At 41.8% G+C, this 22,050-nt stretch overlaps 1 protein-coding gene and 1 pseudogene across 2 annotated transcripts; one reads left to right on the plus strand and one right to left on the minus strand.

Annotated features, from left to right (window-relative positions):
• The first annotated feature begins 1,981 nt into the window (after positions 1-1,981).
• On the plus strand, positions 1,982-10,080 carry LOC121542866 (C-X-C chemokine receptor type 3). 2 transcript variants are annotated; one of them, XM_041852455.1, is made up of 3 exons: positions 1,982-2,068; positions 8,653-9,057; positions 9,240-10,080. In XM_041852455.1, exons 1-3 carry the CDS (start codon positions 2,066-2,068, stop codon positions 9,972-9,974), a joined length of 1,143 nt encoding a protein of 380 aa, XP_041708389.1. In that variant the 5' UTR covers positions 1,982-2,065; the 3' UTR covers positions 9,975-10,080. The 2 variants fall into 2 exon arrangements, with proteins under 2 accessions (XP_041708389.1, XP_041708386.1); XM_041852452.2 differs by lacking the exon at positions 1,982-2,068 and having other exon boundaries at positions 8,179-9,057.
• Positions 10,081-16,446: 6,366 nt separating this feature from the next.
• Positions 16,447-19,735, minus strand: LOC121542379 (annotated as a pseudogene).
• Positions 19,736-22,050: the final 2,315 nt, after the last annotated feature.

Consider the following 22,050-nt stretch of genomic DNA (forward strand, 5'->3'; position numbering starts at 1 on the left):
TCGATTTTGGTCCCATCTGACCACAACACTTTCACCCAGTTCTCCTCTGAATCATTCAGATGTTCATTGGCAAACTTCAGACGGGCCTGTATATGTGCTTTCTTGAGCAGGGGGACCTTGCGGGCGCTGCAGGATTTCAGTCCTTCACGGCGTAGTGTGTTACCAATTGTTTTCTTGGTGACTATGGTCTCAGCTGCCTTGAGATCATTGACAAGATCCTCCTGTGTAGTTCTGGGCTAATTCCTCACCGTTCTCATGATCATTGCAACTCCACGAGGTGAGATCTTGCATGGAGCCCCAGGCCGAGGGAGATTGACAGTTATTTTGTATTTCTTCCATTTGCGAATAATCACACCAACTGTTGTCACCTTCTCACCAAGCTGCTTGGCGATGGTCTTGTAGCCCATTCCAGCCTTGTGTAGGTCTACAATCTTGTCCCTGACATCCTTGGAGAGCTCTTTGGTCTTGGCCATGGTGGAGAGTTTGGAATCTGATTGATTGATTGCTTCTGTGGACAGGTGTCTTGTATAAAAGACACCGGGAGCCAGAAATGTTTCTGATTGAGAGGGGGTCAAATACTTATTTCCCTCATTAAAATGCAAATCAATTTATAACATTTTTGACATGCGTTTTTCTGGATTTTGTTGTTGTTATTCTGTCTCTCACTGTTCAAATAAACCTACCATTAAAATTATAGACTGATCATTTATTTGTCAGTGGGCAAACTTACAAAATCAGCAGGGGATCAAATACTTTTTTCCCTCACTGTAGTTCCACATTTAAGATGCTGTATGTCTGTGGCAGAGTTATCCTGGCCATGTGACCTGTTATAGCCTAAAACTGTTCCAGATTTAGAAATCAGGAATTGCCTGCACACAATCAGACAATTTGGTACTCACAGATTCATACCACAGACACACCATCATGCAGATAGGTATATGTTAGTATCAGAGACAAACACACACAGGAAGGGTGTCTTCTCGCTGAAACTAGAGAACGAGACAGGGGATAAAAGCGAAAGAAAGAGAAGCGGTAGGGCAGTCATGATGTTTTCATCTGATTGTCAAACAAATTACTTTAAAAAGCTACCTGCGCAAGTTCGTCCACTCTAAAATCAGTCCAGCATCCAAACAGTGCACTGTGTGCACCTGCCATTTGATGAATGGAAAGACAACTGTTACAAAGCGCAAAAAAAGTCACATTTGGTGATTGTCATTAGGTCCACACTTTTGTAGCCTGAATTAATTGATGCATCTTGATGATAAATTGACCTTTTTTGTAAAAAGAAAACTCAAGACACCTGAAAAGGGGCTGAAATACGGGACTGTCCCGGGATGACAAGTGCAGCTACATGGGGAAAACAATGTTTAAACTATGACAGAGAGGTGGGGGTGTTCGTTTAATTTGGAATAAGATTATATTTCATATTTACCACTGTAGCAGTACAAAATTGCATTTTAAACAAATAGGAGAATGGTTAAATTAGCATTACTTAGAGACCCCCCAAAGTTTGACTTTTGTTGCATTTAGGGGTGCTCATCTCTCATTCAGGGGTGTTTAGCCCCCCGTTATTCACACTCTGGGGTAGATGGAGAGAGAGTTGAAAGTGTCATGTTGTGCAGTTATATGTCATCTGTTCAGTGTGACTATGTGGTTAATTGTACCAACCTCAGCACAGAGTATTATCATCCTTCACTTTTGTGTTAGAATGTGCAAGCTAACAATGTTGGCTTTTTCAACTCTCACCTCTCTTCCTTTTTGTTATGGTGTTCAGCAATGTGTTTATTAATTAATACACATTTATTACAAAGGACAGAAAAACAAGGTATATGGAATATAATGAATACAAATGAATGCTCATTCATAAAATAAATCTGATTAAAAATCTGTGATCAACATTGGGCCTGTAGAAGTATTAAATATGAATGCCTTTGAACTTCCTCTCTATTGGTTCCTCCCCAATCACTGAAAATAGCAGTTCTGTTTGACATCATGCTCACAACAGCGTCAGCCCATCATCTCTGTGGAAACTGATTGACAGACTGCATCAATACCATTCAAAGGCATGGTAAGTGTCCCTATATACACATATTTCAAATGCATATACAGAATAATCACTATCATATTGAATAACAACATTGATTTTGTACAAATGGGTACACTTTTATTTTATTGGTCTATTTATTTAAAGAAAAATAACATTATTAATGGTATTATAAGCAATTTTACATTACTTTTCACAATGCAAATTGTTAATAATAATAATAATAGCCTTTTAATTTGATACATGCACTGCAAAAATGTCCTAAATTTGAGTCAGACCTAAGAAAAGCACCTTTACATTAAGTGTAGGTGTGAACATTCCTTGAATGAGTCAAATTAAATTATCTGAAATGACAGAATCTCGACAGATGATCTTCTGATGGGGAAACCCCTACGTTATTGACATTCGAAACCTTTTGAGAGGAACTAAAATTCCGATAAGGCTTTAGGTAGTGTGCCCACATTGCATCTAGCATATTTCACAGGTGCAGTGCAGGGTATATAAAATATGTGTGAAAAGAAAGACAGTACCCACACATTTTGTAAAGATGTTCAGATGTTCCCCAATAACGCACCAATATTCTGACTCACAGTTGCATTATTGGGGTGCATCTGCAAATATTGTGACTTCTCCTTCCTTCTCATAGTATGTTTTGGACATCTAGCCCCTTTTAAACATTGTGTGAGCTACAGACTTCTGGGTTGGACCATTGGATTTGTCTATAGATACCAAACATTTGTTTGTGTGATTAACAAGGGTGGATCCTGAAGGGGCCCGGGGCCTGGGTCTTTTTACAAAAATGTATGTAGTGTCCGAATGGCTTGAGCTACAAACTATTAAAAGCTACAGTGGGGAAAAAAGTATTTAGTCAGCCACCAATTGTGCAAGTTCTCCCACTTAAAAATATGAGAGAGGCCTGTAATTTTCATCATAGGTACACGTCAACTATGACAGACAAAATGAGAAAAGAAAATCCAGAAAATCACATTGTAGGATTTTTAATGAATTTATTTGCAAATTATGGTGGAAAATAAGTATTTGGTCAATAACAAAAGTTTCTCAATACTTTGTTATATACCCTTTGTTGGCAATGACACAGGTCAAACGTTTTCTGTAAGTCTTCACAAGGTTTTCACACACTGTTGCTGGTATTTTGGCCCATTCCTCCATGCAGATCTCCTCTAGAGCAGTGATGTTTTGGGGCTGTCGCTGGGCAACACAGACTTTCAACTCCCTCCAAAGATTTTCTATGGGGTTGAGATCTGGAGACTGGCTAGGCCACTCCAGGACCTTGAAATGCTTCTTACGAAGCCACTCCTTCGTTGCCCGGGCGGTGTGTTTGGGATCATTGTCATGCTGAAAGACCCAGCCACGTTTCATCTTCAATGCCCTTGCTGATGGAAGGAGGTTTTCACGATACATGGCCCCATCCATTCTTTCCTTTACATGGATCAGTCGTCCTGGTCCCTTTGCAGAAAAACAGCCCCAAAGCATGATGTTTCCACCCCCATGCTTCACAGTAGGTATGGTGTTCTTTGGATGCAACTCAGCATTCTTTGTCCTCCAAACACGACGAGTTGAGTTTTTACCAAAAAGTTCTATTTTGGTTTCATCTGACCATATGACATTCTCCCAATCCTCTTCTGGATCATCCAAATGCACTCTAGCAAACTTCAGACGGGCCTGGACATGTACTGGCTTAAGCAGGGGGACACGTCTCGCACTGCAGGATTTGAGTCCCTGGCGACGTAGTGTGTTACTGATGGTAGGCTTTGTTACTTTGGTCCCAGCTCTCTGCAGGTCATTCACTAGGTCCCCCTGTGTAGTTCTGGGATTTTTGCTCACCGTTCTTGTGATCATTTTGACCCCACGGGGTGAGATCTTGCGTGGAGCCCCAGATCGAGGGAGATTATCAGTGGTCTTGTATGTCTTCCATTTCCTAATAATTGCTCCCACAGTTGATTTCTTCAAACCAAGCTGCTTACCTATTGCAGATTCAGTCTTCCCAGCCTGGTGCAGGTCTACAATTTTGTTTCTGGTGTCCTTTGACAGCTCTTTGGTCTTGGCCATAGTGGAGTTTGGAGTTGACTGTTTGAGGTTGTGGACAGGTGTCTTTTATACTGATAACAAGTTCAAACAGGTGCCATTAATACAGGTAACGAGTGGAGGACAGAGGAATACTCTTAAAGAAGAAGTTACAGGTCTGTGAGAGCCAGAAATCTTGCTTGTTTGTAGGTGACCAAATACTTATTTTCCACCATAATTTGCAAATAAATTCATAAAAAATCCTACAATGTGATTTTCTGGAGAAAAAAATTCTCAATTTGTCTGTCATAGTTGACGTGTACCTATGATGAAAATTACAGGCCTCTCTCATCTTTTTAAGTGGGAGAACTTGCACAATTGGTGGCTGACTAAATACTTTTTTCCCCCACTGTATCTATGAAAAGCTGAGACTCTCACGAACACGCACATGTAATGTTTCGCTCTATGACGCTCACAAGCTACACAATAGTTGTTAGAAGGTAAGGGGTTCTTCTACATACAGTTGAAGTCGGAAGTTTACATACACATTTACATTTTAGTCATTTAGCAGACGCTCTTATCCAGAGCGACTTACAGTTAGTGAGTGCATACATTTTCATACTGGCCCCCCGTGGGAAACGAACCCACAACCCTGGCGTTGCAAACGCCATGCTCTTCCAACTGAGCTACACCTTAGCCAAATACATTTAAACTCAGTTTTTTTTAAATCCTAGTAAAAATTCCCTGTCTTAGGTCAGTTAGGATCACCACTTTATTTTAAGAATGTGAAATGTCAGAATAATAGTAGAGAGAATTGTGGAGGTCTACAATTTCTTTTCTGAAGTCGGCTGATTTTATTTTTATTTTCCCATGATGTCAAGCAAAGAGGCACTGAGTTTGAAGGTAGGCCTTGAAATACATCCACAGGTACACCTCCAATTGACTCAAATGATGTCAATTAGCCTATCAGAAGCTTCTAAAGCCATGACATCATTTTCTGGAATTTTCCAAGCTGTTTAAAGGCACAGTCAACTTAGTGTATGTAAACTTCTGACCCACTGGAATTGTGATACAGTGAATTATAAGTTAAATAATCTGTCTGTAAACAATTGTTGGAAAAATTACTTGTGTCATGCACAAAGTAGATGTCCTAACCGACTTGCCAAAACTATAGTTTGTTCACAATAAATTTGTGGAGTGGTTGAAAAACAAGTTTTAATGACTCCAACCGAAATGTATGTAAACGTCCGACTTCAACTGTAGAAGATCATAGGAAATCCCAGGACATAGTGTCTATAATACTGTAATAAGCTCACATAGTTGCTGTCACAAACTCCAAACTCCACACAGTGGTCACTGACTAGTTGGATATTAATTTCCCAGTGAGCAAACATTTCTGTACTTACAGCTTATTTTTGTATTGACATTTGTCAGTAAAACTCATGAATGCAACTGGTTATGTCCAATTGTTTTGTGTTGTACTTGTAGCCCTTGTTGTCCTGAAAATAAAATGCTAAAACACTTAATTGTGAGGCAAAATATAAGGGCTGTAGATAAATGAAAAGCCTGTTTTTGCTGGGGTCTCTGGACTGATGGGGTTAATATGTCACAGTACAACATACAGTCGTGGTTTCACATTCTTTTGCATTGCAGAAAAGGTGTTAGTTTGTCCAGGAATCTGCCTATTGTAGCTTTTACTGTCTAACAGTGCCTCTTAACTGAATACGATGTGGGCAATGAAACTACAGAAAGCCATTCATATCCAATGGAAGAGTAGCAAATTGGGCAGCATTCCCCAATTTTGGTCCCGCCCTGTTCACCCTCCCTCACCCATGCTCGCCCAACGGTCCCTCCACCCACTTAACTTCCCTTCATTGAAAATGAATGGGGCTCCGTTGTTTCACTGCCCCCATCGTGTTATGTGGAAATGCACTGTAACAGCTATTGATACCTAGCACTACATTTTACATTTACATTTCAGTCATTTAGCAGACGCTCTTATCCAGAGTGACTTACAGTTAGTGAGTGCATATATTTATATATATTTATTTTTTTCATACCCCCCGAGGGCAAAGCTAGCATGGCTATCCAAATTATCGTGTTATGTGTAAATTCACTGTAAGGGCTAGATTCAATCAGATCAAGCATTAACCAGCCATAACCAACACCCACATAACTTGTGTTTTGGTGGTGTCGGAGTTGTAACTGCATTAGTTGTCGAATCGGTGAGCAGTTCCTCATGTGGTCATTGTCACGAGGCCACACCCGTCCCACTTGCATTAATGCAGCGTTCACATGCTGCTAGTCGGAACTAGGAAACTCAGAAATGTCTGACTTGCTAACTGTAGTTAATCACGTGCCACGTTCAACAAATTAGTAAGTCGGGAAAATTTCAGAGCTTCCTAGTTCTGACTAGCATGTGAACACGGCACTACCCTTACAGAAAAAACGCGTTTTCATGTGATCATGTGATCTTATGTGAAGTTAATGTGATAACATGTGACAACATGTAAAGCAACGTGATGACCTGAAACTACACATGTGAATGTGATCACGTGAAGTGTTCCAAAAACACATGATTTCACATGTGAAATCATGTGGTTTTCCAGTAAGGGAAGCATTCACACTCAAATTGAGAATTAATCAACAAAATAATGAGGACTTCTATCAGCCTAATGGAGGTGTAGATTACATCTCACATGCCAGTGTTTGAACTTGTAAACAAGGCTGCATGCGATTTCTCTTAATGCGACTCCGTGCAGCCAATGGCAATGTCCGCTTTAGGTAGCCTATAATTCCGCTGTGGTAGCCTATAATTCCCGCTATGCGGGTTTCGGCTAGTGTGGATCTGATAGAATCTAGCCTTAATTTCCATTTTGCGGTTTTAACTAGAAATTATACAGCAAGACGCACCAACTTTACCCATCAAGTCCAGCTGTTGCCGACCGTTTCATTTCCCATGTCTTTCATGTGTCTCACTGTCAACATCCTCTATTCTAGTTGCATTGAGTATAGTCAAAGATGATCTATTATATTGACAAGATTGTCGAGTGACCACTCTAACAATGGAAATACATGTCCTCAAAGGCAGGCGAGAGGAGGCGAGATCAGGTGGGACCATTCTAGCCAATGAGACGGCAGATACGCGTGTGAACAACAGGCACAACTCTTATATAAAGTAGTTTTTTTCCAAAGTTGACAAAATGCCACGTGTCCACTTATGTCAGTGCATTCGTAAACAACCTAACCAATACAACATTTACCGGTATGTTCAATAAAATAGGCTTCACATAGCAAATTGGCAATTACATTTTTTGTTGACCAATTTTGACACTCTCATTGACCAAACAAAAATTCCTCACTTTGTGACCTTATTTTCGTGGACAAATTTTGAGCGGAGTAAACCCTCTCACTTCGGCGCTTCCATAGTCATGGCATCTTTCTGTGATCACTAACTCCGCCATGGCTCGATGGCCAAAGCATATGGAGAAATCTATTTATTCTGGGGGTGGGGGTTTGGATAAATGCCAAAAATAAGATCTGTGGTAAACACAAGCTTATGAGATCTTATATGTTTTGTTCTATGCGATCATCTTCATCAGCTAATGTCACTTTTTGTGAATTTTGAAGCATTTATTTAATCAAAACAAGCACATAAAGGCTTCATAATTCATGAAGGTCATGTTAACTGACTGATATTATCTCATAAAACAAAACATATTAGATCTCCTAAGCCTGTGTTAACCTCAGACCTTATTTTCAGCGTTTATCCCTAAACCCCATTCTTTCTCCATTAATTTCCCCCATAGAGCCCCACAGTGGAGGTGTCACAATACCCATAAAACCTAGCGGTCAAACAGGGAAATTGTTCCAATAGTTTTTCCACCATACATTTTTCCCATTGGGAATTTTAGAAACCCTTAAAATAAAGACTGTGTTTCGTGTAGGCTTACCATGGCGTAAAAGTCACCTTGTCCTAGAGAGATTTATACGGTTATCAAAACATCATGCCAGGGTAAGCCTACATGAAACACAGCCCTTATTTTAAGTGTTTCTAAAATCCCCTATGGGAAAAATGAATGGTGGAAAAATGATTGGAACTATTTCCTTGTTTGACCGCTAGTTTCTCTGCGTATTATGACTCATACTGTGGTACTCTATAGGAATGGCTGAACGAAACCAGAGGTAACTCCTTTCAGGTCTTTACGACTTCAAGATGGCGAGCTCTATTACCTCTGTATCAGTGAGTAGACAGCACCCCCTTTGCTGCACAATGGAGCGGTGTGTATGATGAATTGGCATAAAGATGCTGCACAATGGAGCAGTGTGTATGATCAATTGGCATAAAGATATAATCATCTGAATTACAGTCCCAGTCATTTGAAAATCAACCCCCCAAAATGTAAAATAGCCACATATATCTATGTCACACTAACGCCACGGAAATCATACAGGTGAAAGACTCAGGAAAACACTACTTTTGGCACTTTTTCTGCCATTGCATTTTACTCACACACTGTGATGCCTTATTATGCTTAAATCAAACTGAATGTAAAAGACAATTAGTTATGTTTCACTTACAGGATTCCCTCATGGTCAGTGGTGAAAAGGTAACAATGACCGGACCTGACCTCTTTTCTAGTGGTGATTATTATGGTTACGCTGACGGGGATTATAATGAGAACAACAGTGACACGTGCTGTTCTACTGGGGAGGTGTGCAGCATGGAGGACGGCATGCGTTTTGACGCAGTGTTCCTACCCGTGCTCTACTCCCTGACACTGGTTCTTGGGCTGCTGGGCAACGGGCTGGTATTTCTGGTTCTGGTCAAGAGGAGGCGGAGCTGGAGCGTGACAGACACCTTCATCCTGCACCTGGGCGTGGCTGACACCCTGCTGCTGCTCACGTTGCCCCTCTGGGCTGCTCAGGCTGCTGGGGGTTGGCGTTTTGGGACACCCCTCTGCAAGATCACTGGAGCCTTGTTCACAGTAAGGACTATACACATTAAATAAATAAACTGTTGGGTTTAGTTTACATTTCTGAGGAAAGAGCGAGTGGAATACAATTGTCGTCAATATGTTTTACCCAATTACAAACGTACTCTTTATCTGAACTTTGTAACAGTTTTATAACAGTCCTTTTTTCTCTTTCTCTCCCCCTCTCTCCTCAGATCAACTTTTACTGTGGTATCTTCCTGCTGGCCTGCATCAGTCTGGACCGCTACCTGTCCGTGGTCCACGCGGTCCAGATGTACTCTCGCAGGAAGCCCTGGATGGTGCAGGCCAGCTGCCTGTCCGTGTGGCTCCTCTCCCTCCTCCTTTCCATCCCCGACTGGCACTTCCTGGAGTCTGTGAGGGACACCAGACGAGACAAAGTGGAGTGTGTCCACAACTACCCGTCCCTCTCCCAGTCTGGCTTTGACTGGCGCCTGGCCTCCCGCCTGCTCTACCACACGGTGGGCTTCCTCCTCCCCTCTGCCGTGCTACTCTTCTGCTACTCCTGCATCCTGCTGCGGCTGCTGCGCGGCTCCCAAGGCCTCCAGAAGCAGAGGGCCGTCCGGGTCATCCTGGTCCTAGTGCTGGTCTTCTTCCTCTGCTGGACACCCTACAACATCACCCTCATGGTGGATACCCTCTACTCCAACAACACCCTGGGGGACACCTGCGAAAACCAAAAGGCCCTGGACATATCCCTGACGGCCACCTCCTCTCTGGGCTACATGCACTGCAGCCTCAACCCCGTGCTCTACGCCTTTGTGGGGGTGAAGTTCCGGCGCCACCTGCTGGACATGCTGAGGTCCCTGGGCTGCAAGCTGAAGAGTGGAGTCAGGTTGCAGACTGCCAGCCGGAGGAGCTCCATGTGGTCTGAGTCTGGAGACACCTCCCACACCTCTACCATCTATTAAGGACTTATCTCTCTATCCCAAGATTTCTCAAACTAGGACCCCAAGGGGTGCATGTTTAGTTTTTTGCCCTAGCACTACACAGCTGCTACAAATAATCAGCTAATCATCAAGCTTTGATTATTTGAATCAGCTGTGTAGTGTTAGGGCAAAAACCAAAACGTGCACCCCTTGGTGTCCCGAGGACTGAGTTTAGGAAGCGCTGCTCTATCCTGTTGCTCTTGAGTTGTCGTTGACTCAATAAGTAGAATATCAATGTGACCTTTAGCGCACTCCAGCTTCCCCTCCAGTGGATCTGGTTAGGAGGAAAGGTTGTAAGAGCCGCCGTGTTTCACCATCTTTTCCCAATAGAGCACGCTAAGAGAACACATGATTTTGTAGAATTATTGCCTATTAAAGAAAGTATTTGTGAAGAATGGAGCCTATAATGAAGTTACACATAAGTAAATAAATCAGTTGTACATACTAAAACTAAAAATACATGTTTTTGTAATGATTACAAAATTATTTCCACTATAAAAAAATCTGAATATTTTTTAAGCTAGTCATTTATCATTTTACTTACCTGCTCTATGTTTTGTTAAATGATAACTGGCATATGTGCTCTGTTATAGTTAATGCATTTCTTATTACTGACACATGCAATAATTGGAGATATATTTTTTCATAACAAAAATGCACAGTATCCTATGACAGGTTAACATTTCAAGGAACCATAGTGAAATACTGAATAAAGTTTTGTTTTTAATACTATCGTTCAGAATCTCTGTCTTTTAATGGTTGGTTAATAGAAGAAGAAAAAAAAACGTTGAGGAAGCAAGACTCAGACCAGCATAAGTGATTTGGCCACACCACCACCAAGGGCCTGTTCAGGATGATGCAACATCACAGAACAATCATTGACATGTATGACTGTCTGGCATGTAGAATGGGGAATTGTGTCAGCTCTATACATTACATTTCTATCTGCAAACATTCTGAACATTCCACCTCACTGAACACAACATGGTAGGGCTGCAGGTAACATCAGCAGTTGCACCGGTAACCGGAAGGTCACTGGTTTGAATCCTTGTGCAGACTAGGTAAAACAACTGCTGATGTGCCCTTGAGCAAGGCACGTAACCCTAATTGCTCTGAATAAGAGAGTCTGCAAAAAGATAACATAATTACCTAAGTTCTCTGTGGCAGGAAGCCAAGTAAAGCTTACCAACATGGGGTGACAAAGCTTTGCACCGAAAAGATAACACAGGAGTGAAGAGCGATATGAGAAGTCACCACCCAAGATGACGACGAGACAGTCTGCCTCTCTTCCTGTCCCTTATCTCTGCTTTACTACAGCATCTGTGCACCTAAAGGTTTATTCTAGAAGGACATACAGTAGCAACAAAAAACTTTCTCTCATCACTTGTTCCATTCAAGAGCTTCATAAGCACTTCAGCCTTTAGTTAGCTTTACTTAATCATCAATAATATTGTGTGACAAGACTTAATGGACAGCATCACTCTGTCCAACTGAACAGCTTGCCTCTACCACCTTTTAGCAGGAAGAGAAAAGTATAATCGACTTTAGCTGAAACAGGAAATAACACTTGGTGTTGTAATGTAGGACTGTCAGAGAAACAGGAAGCAGGTCATATCTTGTGTTTGGTGTGTTGCTGCTACCACCAGATGATTTCTCTGTCATCCATAATCGCATAGAAAACAAGAGGTGAAATATCACAAAGTGAAACAAAACCAAAACATGTATGGACATGAGTGAAAACAGGAAGGAGGAAAGTGTTAAAAATTGTGTTTTGTGGTAAAAAATGGAAAACAGACATTCAGCTTAACCAAAATACAAATAGGATCAAGTTCTGTCATGAATATTCCAGGTCAGTTCTTCTATTCCATTCCATGTCACATTTATTCAGAATCACACACACACACATACACAATGAGGGAAAAAAGTATTTGATCCCCTGCTGATTTTGTACGTTTGCCCACTGACAAAGAAATTATCAATCTATAATTTTAATGGTAGGTTTATTTGAACAGTGAGAGACAGAATAACAACAACAAAATCCAGGAAAACGCATTTGAAAAATGTTATAAATTGATTTGCATTTGAATGAGGGAAATAAGTATTTGACCCCCTCTCAATCAGAAAGATTTCTGGCTCCCAGGTGTCTTTTATACAGGTAACGAGCTGAGATTAGGAGCACACTCTTAAAGGGAGTGCTCATAATCTCAGCTTGTTACCTGTATAAAAGACACCTGTCCACAGAAGCAATCAATCAATCAGATTCCAAACTCTCCACCATGGCCAAGACCAAAGAGCTCTCCAAGGATGTCAGGGACAAGATTGTAGACCGACACAAGGCTGGAATGGGCTACAAGACCATCGCCAGTTGGTGCGATTATTCGCAAATGGAAGAAACACAAAAGAACTGTCAATCTCCCTCGGCCTGGGGCTCCATGCAAGATCTCACCTCGTGGAGTTGCAATGATCATGAGAATGGTGAGGAATCAGCCCAGAACTACACGGGAGGATCTTGTCAATGATCTCAAGGCAGCTGGGACCATAGTCACCAAGAAAACAATTGGTAACACACTACGCCGTGAAGGACTGAAATCCTGCAGCGCCCGCAAGGTCCCCCTGCTCAAGAAAGCACATATACAGGGCCGTCTGAAGTTTGCCAATGAACATCTGAATGATTCAGATGAGAACTGGGTGAAAGTGTTGTGGTCAGATGAGACCAAAATCGAGCTCTTTGGCATCAACTCAACTCGCCGTGTTTGGAGGAGGAGGAATGCTGCCTATGACCCCAAGAACACCATCCCCAACGTCAAACATGGAGGTGGAAACATTATGCTTTGGGGATGTTTTTCTGGGGCCATGTACGGGGCCATGTACCGTCAAATCTTGGGTGAGAACCTCCTTCCCTCAGCCAGGGCATTGAAAATGGGTCGTGGATGGGTATTCCAGCATGACAATGACCCAAAACACACGGCCAAGGCAACAAAGGAGTGGCTCAAGAAGAAGCACATTAAGGTCCTGGAGTGGCCTAGCCAGTCTCCAGACCTTAATCCCATAGAAAATCTGTGGAGGGAGCTGAAGGTTTGAGTTGCCAAACATCAGCCTCGAAACCTTAATGACTTGGAGAAGATCTACAAAGAGGAATGGAACAAAATCCCTCCTGAGATGTGTGCAAACCTGGTGGCCAACTACAAGAAACGTCTGACCTCTGTGATTGCCAACAAGGGTTTTGCCACCAAGTACTAAGTCATGTTTTGCAGAGGGGTCAAATACTTATTTCCCTCATTCAAATGCAAATCAATTTATAACATTTTTGACATGCGTTTTTCTGGATTTTGTTGTTGTTATTCTGTCTCTCACTGTTCAAATAAACCTACCATTAAAATTATAGACTGATCATGTCTTTGTCAGTGGGCAAATGTACAAAATCAGCAGGGGATCAAATACTTTTTTCCCTCACTGTATATATATGTACAGTTGAAGTCGGAAGTTTACAAACACTTAGGTTGGAGTCATTAAAACTCGTTTTTCAAGCACTCCACAAATTTCTTGTTAACAAACTACAGTTTTGTCAAGTCGGTTAGGACATCTACTTTGTGCATGACAAGTAATTTTTCAAACAATTGTTTACAGACAGATTATTTCACTTATAATTCACTGTATCACAATTCCAGTGGGTCAGAAGTTTACACACACTAAGTCGACTGTGCCTTTAAACAGCTTGGAAAATTCCAGAAAATGATGTCATGGCTTTAGAAGCTTCTGATAGGCTAATTGACATCATTTGAGTCAATTGGAGGTGTACCTGTGGATGTATTTCAAGGTCTACCTTCAAACTCAGTGCCTCTTTGCTTGACATCATGTGAAAATCAAAAGAAATCAGCCAAGACATCAGAAAAAAAATGGTAGACCTCCACAAGTCTGGTTCATCCTTGGGAGCAATTTCCAAATGCCTGAAGGTACCACGTTCATCTGTATAAACAATAGTACGCAAGTATAGACACCATGGGACCACGCAGCCGTCATACCGCTCAGGAAGGAGACGCGTTCTGTCTCCTAGAGATTAATGTACTTTGGTGCGAAAAGTGCAAATCAATCCCAGAACAGCAAAGGACCTTGTGAAGATGCTGGAGGAAACAGGTACAAAAGTATCTATATCCACAGTAGAACGAGTCCTATATCGACATAACCTGAAAGGCCGCTCAGCAAGGAAGAAGCCACTGCTCCAAAACCGCCATTAAAAAGCCAGACTACGGTTTGCAACTGCACATGGGGACAAACATTGTACTTTTTGGAGAAATGTCCTCTGGTCTGATGAAACAAAAATATAACTGTTTGGCCATAATGACCATCGTTATGTTTGGAGGAAAAAGGGGGTAACTTGCAAGCCAAAGAACACCATCCCAACCGTGAAGCACGGGGGTGGCAGCATCATGCTGTGGGGGTGCTTTGCTGCAGGAGGGACTGGTGCACTTAACAAAATAGATGGCATCATGAGGAAGGAAAATTATGTGGATATATTGAAGCAACATCTCAAGACATCAGTCAGAAAGTTAAAGCTTGGTCGCAAATGGGTCTTCCAAATGGACAATTACCCCAATCATACTTCCAAAGTTGTGGCAAAATGGCTTAAGGACAACAAAGTCAAGGTATTGGAGTGGCCATCACAAAGCCCTGACCTCAATCCTATAGAACATTTGTGGGCAGAACTGAAAAAGCGTGTGCGAGCAAGGAGGCCTACAAACCTGACTAAGTTACACCAGCTCTGTCAGGAGGAATGGGCCAAAATTCACCCAACTTATTGTGGGAAGCTTGTGGAAGGCTACCCGAAACGTTTGACCCAAGTAAAAAAATGTAAAGGCAATGCTACCAAATACTAATTGAGTGTATGTAAACTTCTGACCCACTGGGAATGTGGTGAAATAAATAAAAGCTGAAATAAATTATTCTCTCTACTATTATTCCGACATTTCACATTCTTAAAATAAAGTGGTGATCCTAACTGACCTAAGACATGGAATTTTTACTATGATTAAATGTCAGGAATTGTGAAAAATTGAGTTTAAATGTATTTGGCTAAGGTGTATGTAAACTTCCGACTTCAACTGTATATATATATATATATATATATATATATATTTTACAACTCATTTACATGACATAATCTGGTCAAAAATAGCCCATTGTATTCACAAGACATGTATTGACTTGTATGTCAATGTTTATCATTGAAAACAAAGGATTAGTGCGTCACACACAGTGCAGCCCTAAAATCATCTCTCTTTCTCTATATCTCTCCCCACCCTCTCTTTCCACCTCCTTCTTTTCTGTTTACTCTTATCTTGCCTTCTCCCACAGCGTGACCTGGTTGACAATGACCGCTACAGTCCTCTCTTAGTAAAACAAACAGTGGAGTATTCAGACGGATATCGAGGAAACAGAGCTGTGAAAAGTGCACAGGACACACAGAGAAATATTATTGTCTCCCTCTCCCACCACATCTGACCAATGATGTCATTAACCATGGCTGTGTGTGTCAGCCTGTTGCAACAAAGAAATGAACTCAAGCCTGGGACATCTGGGACAGAGTGGGAAACCCTATCTCATGCTGCTGTCAGACAGGGTAAAACCAGCCTGTAGACAGGGTAAAAACAACACTGGGCTTCCCCAGAGTGGGTCAATTTACAGGATATTGTGATACCGACTTGATGAAATCAAAAGTGAAACAATTGTTGTTAAAAGGGAAACATACTCTTATTCATGAATTATATACAGTAATGGAATAATAAAATAACAGTATATCATTGTAAAATATAACATTAAAATTATAAAATAGTACAGTAACATACACAAGTCTTACTAAAACTTTAATATTCTGTGAGAAAAGTTGGGGATTTCTTCATACAGATAATCATGAATGAATTGTGAATAATAGCGTGAGAAAATTACAGATATATAAATATCATACTCCTAAGAAAATCCTAAACTCCCCTGTTATTGGTAATGGTGAGAGGTTAGCATGTCTTGGGGGCATGATCTTTGTGCATCTGTAACTTTCTAACTCATCATTAATCACGATTTATTCAGGATTATCCGTAATCATGGTAGCCACTTTAATATAGAAGAAAACATATTATATTCTTATTTATAATAAAAGTGACTCCAAAATGACAAAATACATTATTTACCATTCATTTCTATTGGGCACAACATAATCCGAAACACAACCAAAACAAACAGCAAATGCATCCAACAAGTTTGTAGAGTCACAAGCTTGATGTAGTCATTGTGTGCTAGAATTATGGGACTAAATACTAAACTTTTGACTACTGTAATACACTATAAGTGAATTTGTCCAAATACTTATGACACCTTCAAATGGGGGGACTAGATACATAAAGTGCATTCATTTCTAAACGATAAAACAGATATGTATGAAAACACCCTCAAATAAAAGGTGATATTCTGTACTGTCGCCAAATATAAAACATTTGAGCTCAAATCCAAAATGCCGGAGTATAGAGCCAAATAAAACGTTTTAGCTTCACTTTCCAAATAAATATGTAGGGGAGTGTAACAATGTAAATGTATGTGTCTGCTGAGAACCAGGTTTCCTCTTAAATCCATTACATTCAGTGGTGCTCTGTACAAATAGTAATACAATAGATGTAGGTTTGAATAATTAATGCTTGATTCATTCCAACAGATTCTACAGAGCCGGACGACATCGATAGGTAAAACAAAACGTGATGATCAGACAACCTGCTGACTTTATAAAAATCTAGAAATATACATTTAGTCTGAGTGTTTTCCATTAAAGTGCAATTCAAAGAAAGCAGTCCTCATAAGGGGCTTTCTACTACGCTTGTCTTTCTCTCATGACACAGGTTACGGTCATCCACCAATCCCCAGACCCAAACCCATGACCCATACATCAACTTCCCCTCAAGGCAGGATGACATACTGTATTAGTCATTAGGATCCTCTTCCTAACCATCAGCTCTGGGTGGACTGTACCTGTCCCATGGTGGTCATTGGTTTCAATGTCCCCTTCTCTTCTGCTTGGTCAGGTGAGTCTTCAACCACACCTGAGTCCCACAGTGAGAGTTTCGGATCGTCCTGCACCCTCTCAACACACCTCACCATATCCAGCACTCGTCGCCGGAAGTTTCTACACAGGCCGAGATGGAGCACTGGGTTGAGGCAAGCGTGCAGGCAGGCTAGAGCGAACGTGACCACCAGAATGTTCCCCAGAGCTTTCCTCCCATTTTCACAGGACCCAGAATCAGACTCCCCAGGCCTCCCCTGAAAGGTGTCCACCATGAGGGTGATGTTGTAGGGCGTCCAACAGAGGAAGAAGACCAGCACCAGGGCCAGGATGACCCGGACGGCCCTCTGCTTCTGGAGGCCCTGGGAGCCGCGCTGCAGCCGCAGCAGGATGCAGGAGTAGCAGAAGAGTAGCACGGCAGAGGGGAGGAGGAAGCCCACCGTGTGGTAGAGCAGGCGGGAGGCCAGGCGCCAGTCAAAGCCAGACTGGGAGAGGGACGGGTAGTTGTGGACACACTCCACTTTGTCTCGTCTGGTGTCCCTCACAGACTCCAGGAAGTGCCAGTCGGGGATGGAAAGGAGGAGGGAGAGGAGCCACATGGACAGGCAGCTGGCCTGCACCATCCAGTGCTTCCTGCGAGAGTACATCTGGACCGCGTGGACCACGGACAGGTAGCGGTCCAGACTGATGCAGGCCAGCAGGAAGATACCACAGTAAAAGTTGATCTGAGGAGAGAGAGAGAGAGAGACAGAGAGAGAGACAGAGAGAGAGACAGACAGACAGACAGACAGAGAGATATAAACTCGAGAATGCTCTTGGCTGGAATGAACATTAAGATGACACAGCTGTGTTCCTCCTCTGTACTTCCTCTTTTCCCAGAAATTTTGAGAGTTTATTAATGGACTCAGAGGAAGAGCCCATTAAGAGTACATTAACCGTGATCTGGATTGAATGATGTATTGAAAGTGTATCCGATGACTTAGTAGAATATTAGGATCTAAAAACCCTTCCTCCCCTTCCTATCCCACACTACCTAGCCCTCGGATTTCACAGCACTAGAACCCCCATCATATACCACACTACACCACACTAGTCCATTCCTTTTCATTTACCCCCTCTCCCCATCCCCAACCCCCCAGTTTATGTGTTCATACAGGTATATACACTTGCTTGACCAGTCCCGTCCCCCCCAGTCCTTACTGCGAACATGGCTCCAGTGATCTTGCAGAGGGGTGTCCCGAAGCTCCAACCCCCAGCAGCCTGAGCAGCCAAGAGGGGCAACGTGAGCAGCAGCAGGGTGTCGGCCACGCCCAGGTGCAGGATGAAGGTGTCTGTCACGCTCCAGCTCCGCCTCTTCTGGACCAGAACCACAAGGACCAGCCCGTTACCCAGCAGCCCCAGGACTAGCGTCAGGGAGTAGAGCATTGGGAGGAACACCGCGCCAAAACGCACCCCAAACGCCATCTTCAGAGGAGCAGTCTTCTTTATAAACATAGTCCTCGTCATAGTTATAGGTGCTATTCTCTTGGAATATCCCTCGCAGGACCAAATCCATGTCTGTCTGTGGATAAGTCGAGAATCAGTTGATCGTTTGGGTAATACAGACCAATCTATTGGGTTTAAGACTAAAACAATGCGAGCAGAATGTGTGTTGGAGAGGACAACAATTTCCTCTTTCACCAAGTTATACCTAGAGAGATCTGTCTTTAGTCTCCAGTCCTCTGCTCTAACACTGACAAGTTGTGTGGGTATGTGTGAGAAAGAGAGATATTCCCTGAAGTGTCTCATCTGACAATGTCCAGATCAGATTATATTCACGCTGCTCACATGGTTCCGATGTCACCAGATGAGGCAACACCACACACAGCATAGTAAGAGTGGAAAGTACAGTTCCCCTTACGGGGGCTGTCCACTGCACTGCAGATCATCTGACTGGTGGCATTGACACACTATGGGAGATTGTCTAGCTGTGCTCTAACCAGGCTCTCTAACCTCTCTGTAGGTATTCTATACATATCTGATTTTCTGTTAAACCAGAAAGACTGGTGGGAGACAGAGAGAGCGCAAGAGAGAGAGAGAAGACATGTCCTAGGAAATATGGATGCACGGACATATGCACACAAACACACACAAAGGAATTCAAATAGCATGAAAGACATGAGCAGAGAAAGTTGAACTTGTGTAGGACAAAGACCACAGACGAGGAGAAAAGAGAAAACACCTAGACAGTAGAAGGGGTTTGAAATGAGAAATGTACTTACCACAGCCATGTTCTATAGCCGATCATTCAGTAGTCCCAGTAGTACTGGAGAGAAAAACTGCTCTGTTTGCTTACACTATAAATAAACCAGGAGAGGCCAGGCAGATTGTTTGAATGGCTGCATTCCCTGAGCACTTAAAGAAGCAGAACATAAAAGAGCATAGAGGAAGAGCGGAAAGAGAGAAAACAACTTCAGTTCACACAAAACAAAAGTGAAGGAGGTCAAGGGGATGATGCAGGATTCTTAGAAGAGCGGAAGTATAGTCATTTCAGTCCTCTCTCTCACAGTGAGCAGAGTTGTACAGTACACACCCAGAGAACCAGCGGCAGTATTTTGGTAGCTCTGCAGAAGAGAGGTAACGTTTACCGCAGCTGCTGGTTGTGGGTCAATAACACGTACTTGGCGGGGCTTGCGCTCACAAAAGCAGTGCTGTGCGCAGTGAGAACGCGGTCGCGAGCTGGCGGAAGTGGATTTGTCAGAATGTATTGTGTTGATGTTGCAGCCTGGTCTCATACACAATACGTAACATAGTACACGTAAATCCGGATCTAGGACTATAGAATGAGTATGATATGTTACCTTTGGTATGGTTACATGAGACAGATAGTTTTTTCCTTAAGTAACCAAAGTATGGTAGTTGCTCGGGGTCGGCATATAACGCGAACGTCTAGCAACCCAAAGGTTCTGAATTCAAATTTCATCATGCACAAATTTAGCATTTTGGCTAATTAGCAACTTTTCAACTACTTTAGCAACCCAAAGGTTGTGAATTCAAATTTCATCATGGACAAATTTAGCATTTTAGCTAATTAGCAACTTTTCAACTACTTACTACTTTTGAGCTAGTTTTCAACTACTTAGCATCTTAGCTAAGCCTTCCCCTAACCCTAACCATTTTAGCTAACCCTTCCCCTAACCCTAACCTTAACCCTTTAATCTAACTCCTGAACGTAACCCTAACCCGTAGCCTAGCTTAACCCTTTAATCTAACTCCTGAACATAACCCTAACCCTAACCCGTAGCCTAGCTAACATTAGCCAGCTAGCTAATGTTAGCCACCTAGCTAATGTTAGCCACCTAGCTAGAATTCATAACATATCATACGTTTGCAAATGCATAACATATTGTACATTTTGCAAATGCATAACATATAATAGGATTTGTAAATCGTAACATATCATACCAACTGGGTGATGGACATCCACAAATTAATAGATACCATACGAAACGTAACATACAGTATCATACTAGATGGAACACATCGGTACATACAGAATAATATGAAATGCTCTGAGACCAGGTTGGCAGATATACTGCTTGTATCAGCAGCTGCAGTTACCTCAAGGGAAACTTTTATCCACATCTGTATTGGTAGGCACTGCTGCTATACATATGAGCTCCAAAGTCCAAACATGAGGTGTTGGCGACAGTTCTAATTTGCGTGCATATTCTAGGCTTCAACTGCAGTAGTTGTGCTACAACGGACAGAATAGTGCATCGGTCATATTACATTTGTGTTGCATGTCCATCTCAATAGTTTAGACTAAAAACGCCTCCTGCCCTAATCTCCTCTCCCCCTTCACTGATCTGAAGACTCAAGATTAGCCTACTAAAAGCAACCAGGTTGTGCATACATACAGTACATATCCTATTGCCCAATCTGGTCTCAGAGCATTTCATATTATTCTGTAAGTAAATCCGAGACACTTAATTTCATATGATATGTTACATTTAGTATGGTATGTATTAATTTGTGGATGTCCATCGCTCATTTCGTATGATATGTTACAAATTACAATTCCTATTATATGTTAAGAATTTCAAACGTAAAATATGTTACAAATTTGCAAAACGTGTTATATGTTACGAATTTGCAAAACGTACAATATATTATGAATTTGCAAAATGTAAGATATGTTACAAATTCTAACTAGGTGGCTAGGTGTCAAACGTTAGCTAGCTTGCTAATGTTAGCTAGGCTAGGGGTTAGTGTTTGGGATAAGGTTAGGGTTAAGTTTAGGAGTTAGGTTAAAGGGTTAAAGTTAGGTTTAGGGGAAGGGTTAGCTAGCATGCTAAGTAGTTGCAAAGTTGCTAAAAAAGTAGTAAGTAGTTAAACAGTTGCTAATTATCTAAATTGCTAAAGTTGTCCGCAATGAGATTTGAACTCTCAACCTTTGGGTTGCTAGACGTTCGCGTTATAAAGTGCTGATTAGCTAACATGCTAAAGTTATCTTATGTATCCATACCAAACATAACATATCATACTAAATGGAGGGTCTCGGATTTTGGAGGGTCTCGGATTTACATACAGAATAATACGAAATGCTCTGAGACAAGGTTGCATGGCCTGGGAATTTGTTTTCACCTGCCAGGTTCTTTCGAAGTAGACTAGAGATAAAGTATCCGACAGATTAAGAGAATAAGGAAAGGAATAAAGCGTAAATTGTTTTATACAGTGTCCACCAGATGGCGAGATTGGCCTGTTTTTGTAAGTACTACTTGAATGTTTCCTGATACTACTGGCTACATTAATGCACATAAGTTAACCTTAAAATGCTGTATAGCCAAAAATATCCAGAGATGTAACAAGGTATTTGCATATAATTTATTTATTGATATATCAAAAGTACATTTCCCCCAATGTTTGATTCTACTACCTCAAATTTCTTCAACATAGAAATAAATGTATACAATCCTATGTATATATCTGTTGTGCTGACTGATTCATAATAATCTCATCTAAAAAAATACATGT

This window comes from Coregonus clupeaformis, chromosome 28, assembly GCF_020615455.1.
Source record: "Coregonus clupeaformis isolate EN_2021a chromosome 28, ASM2061545v1, whole genome shotgun sequence".
Classification (NCBI taxonomy): domain Eukaryota; kingdom Metazoa; phylum Chordata; class Actinopteri; order Salmoniformes; family Salmonidae; genus Coregonus; species Coregonus clupeaformis.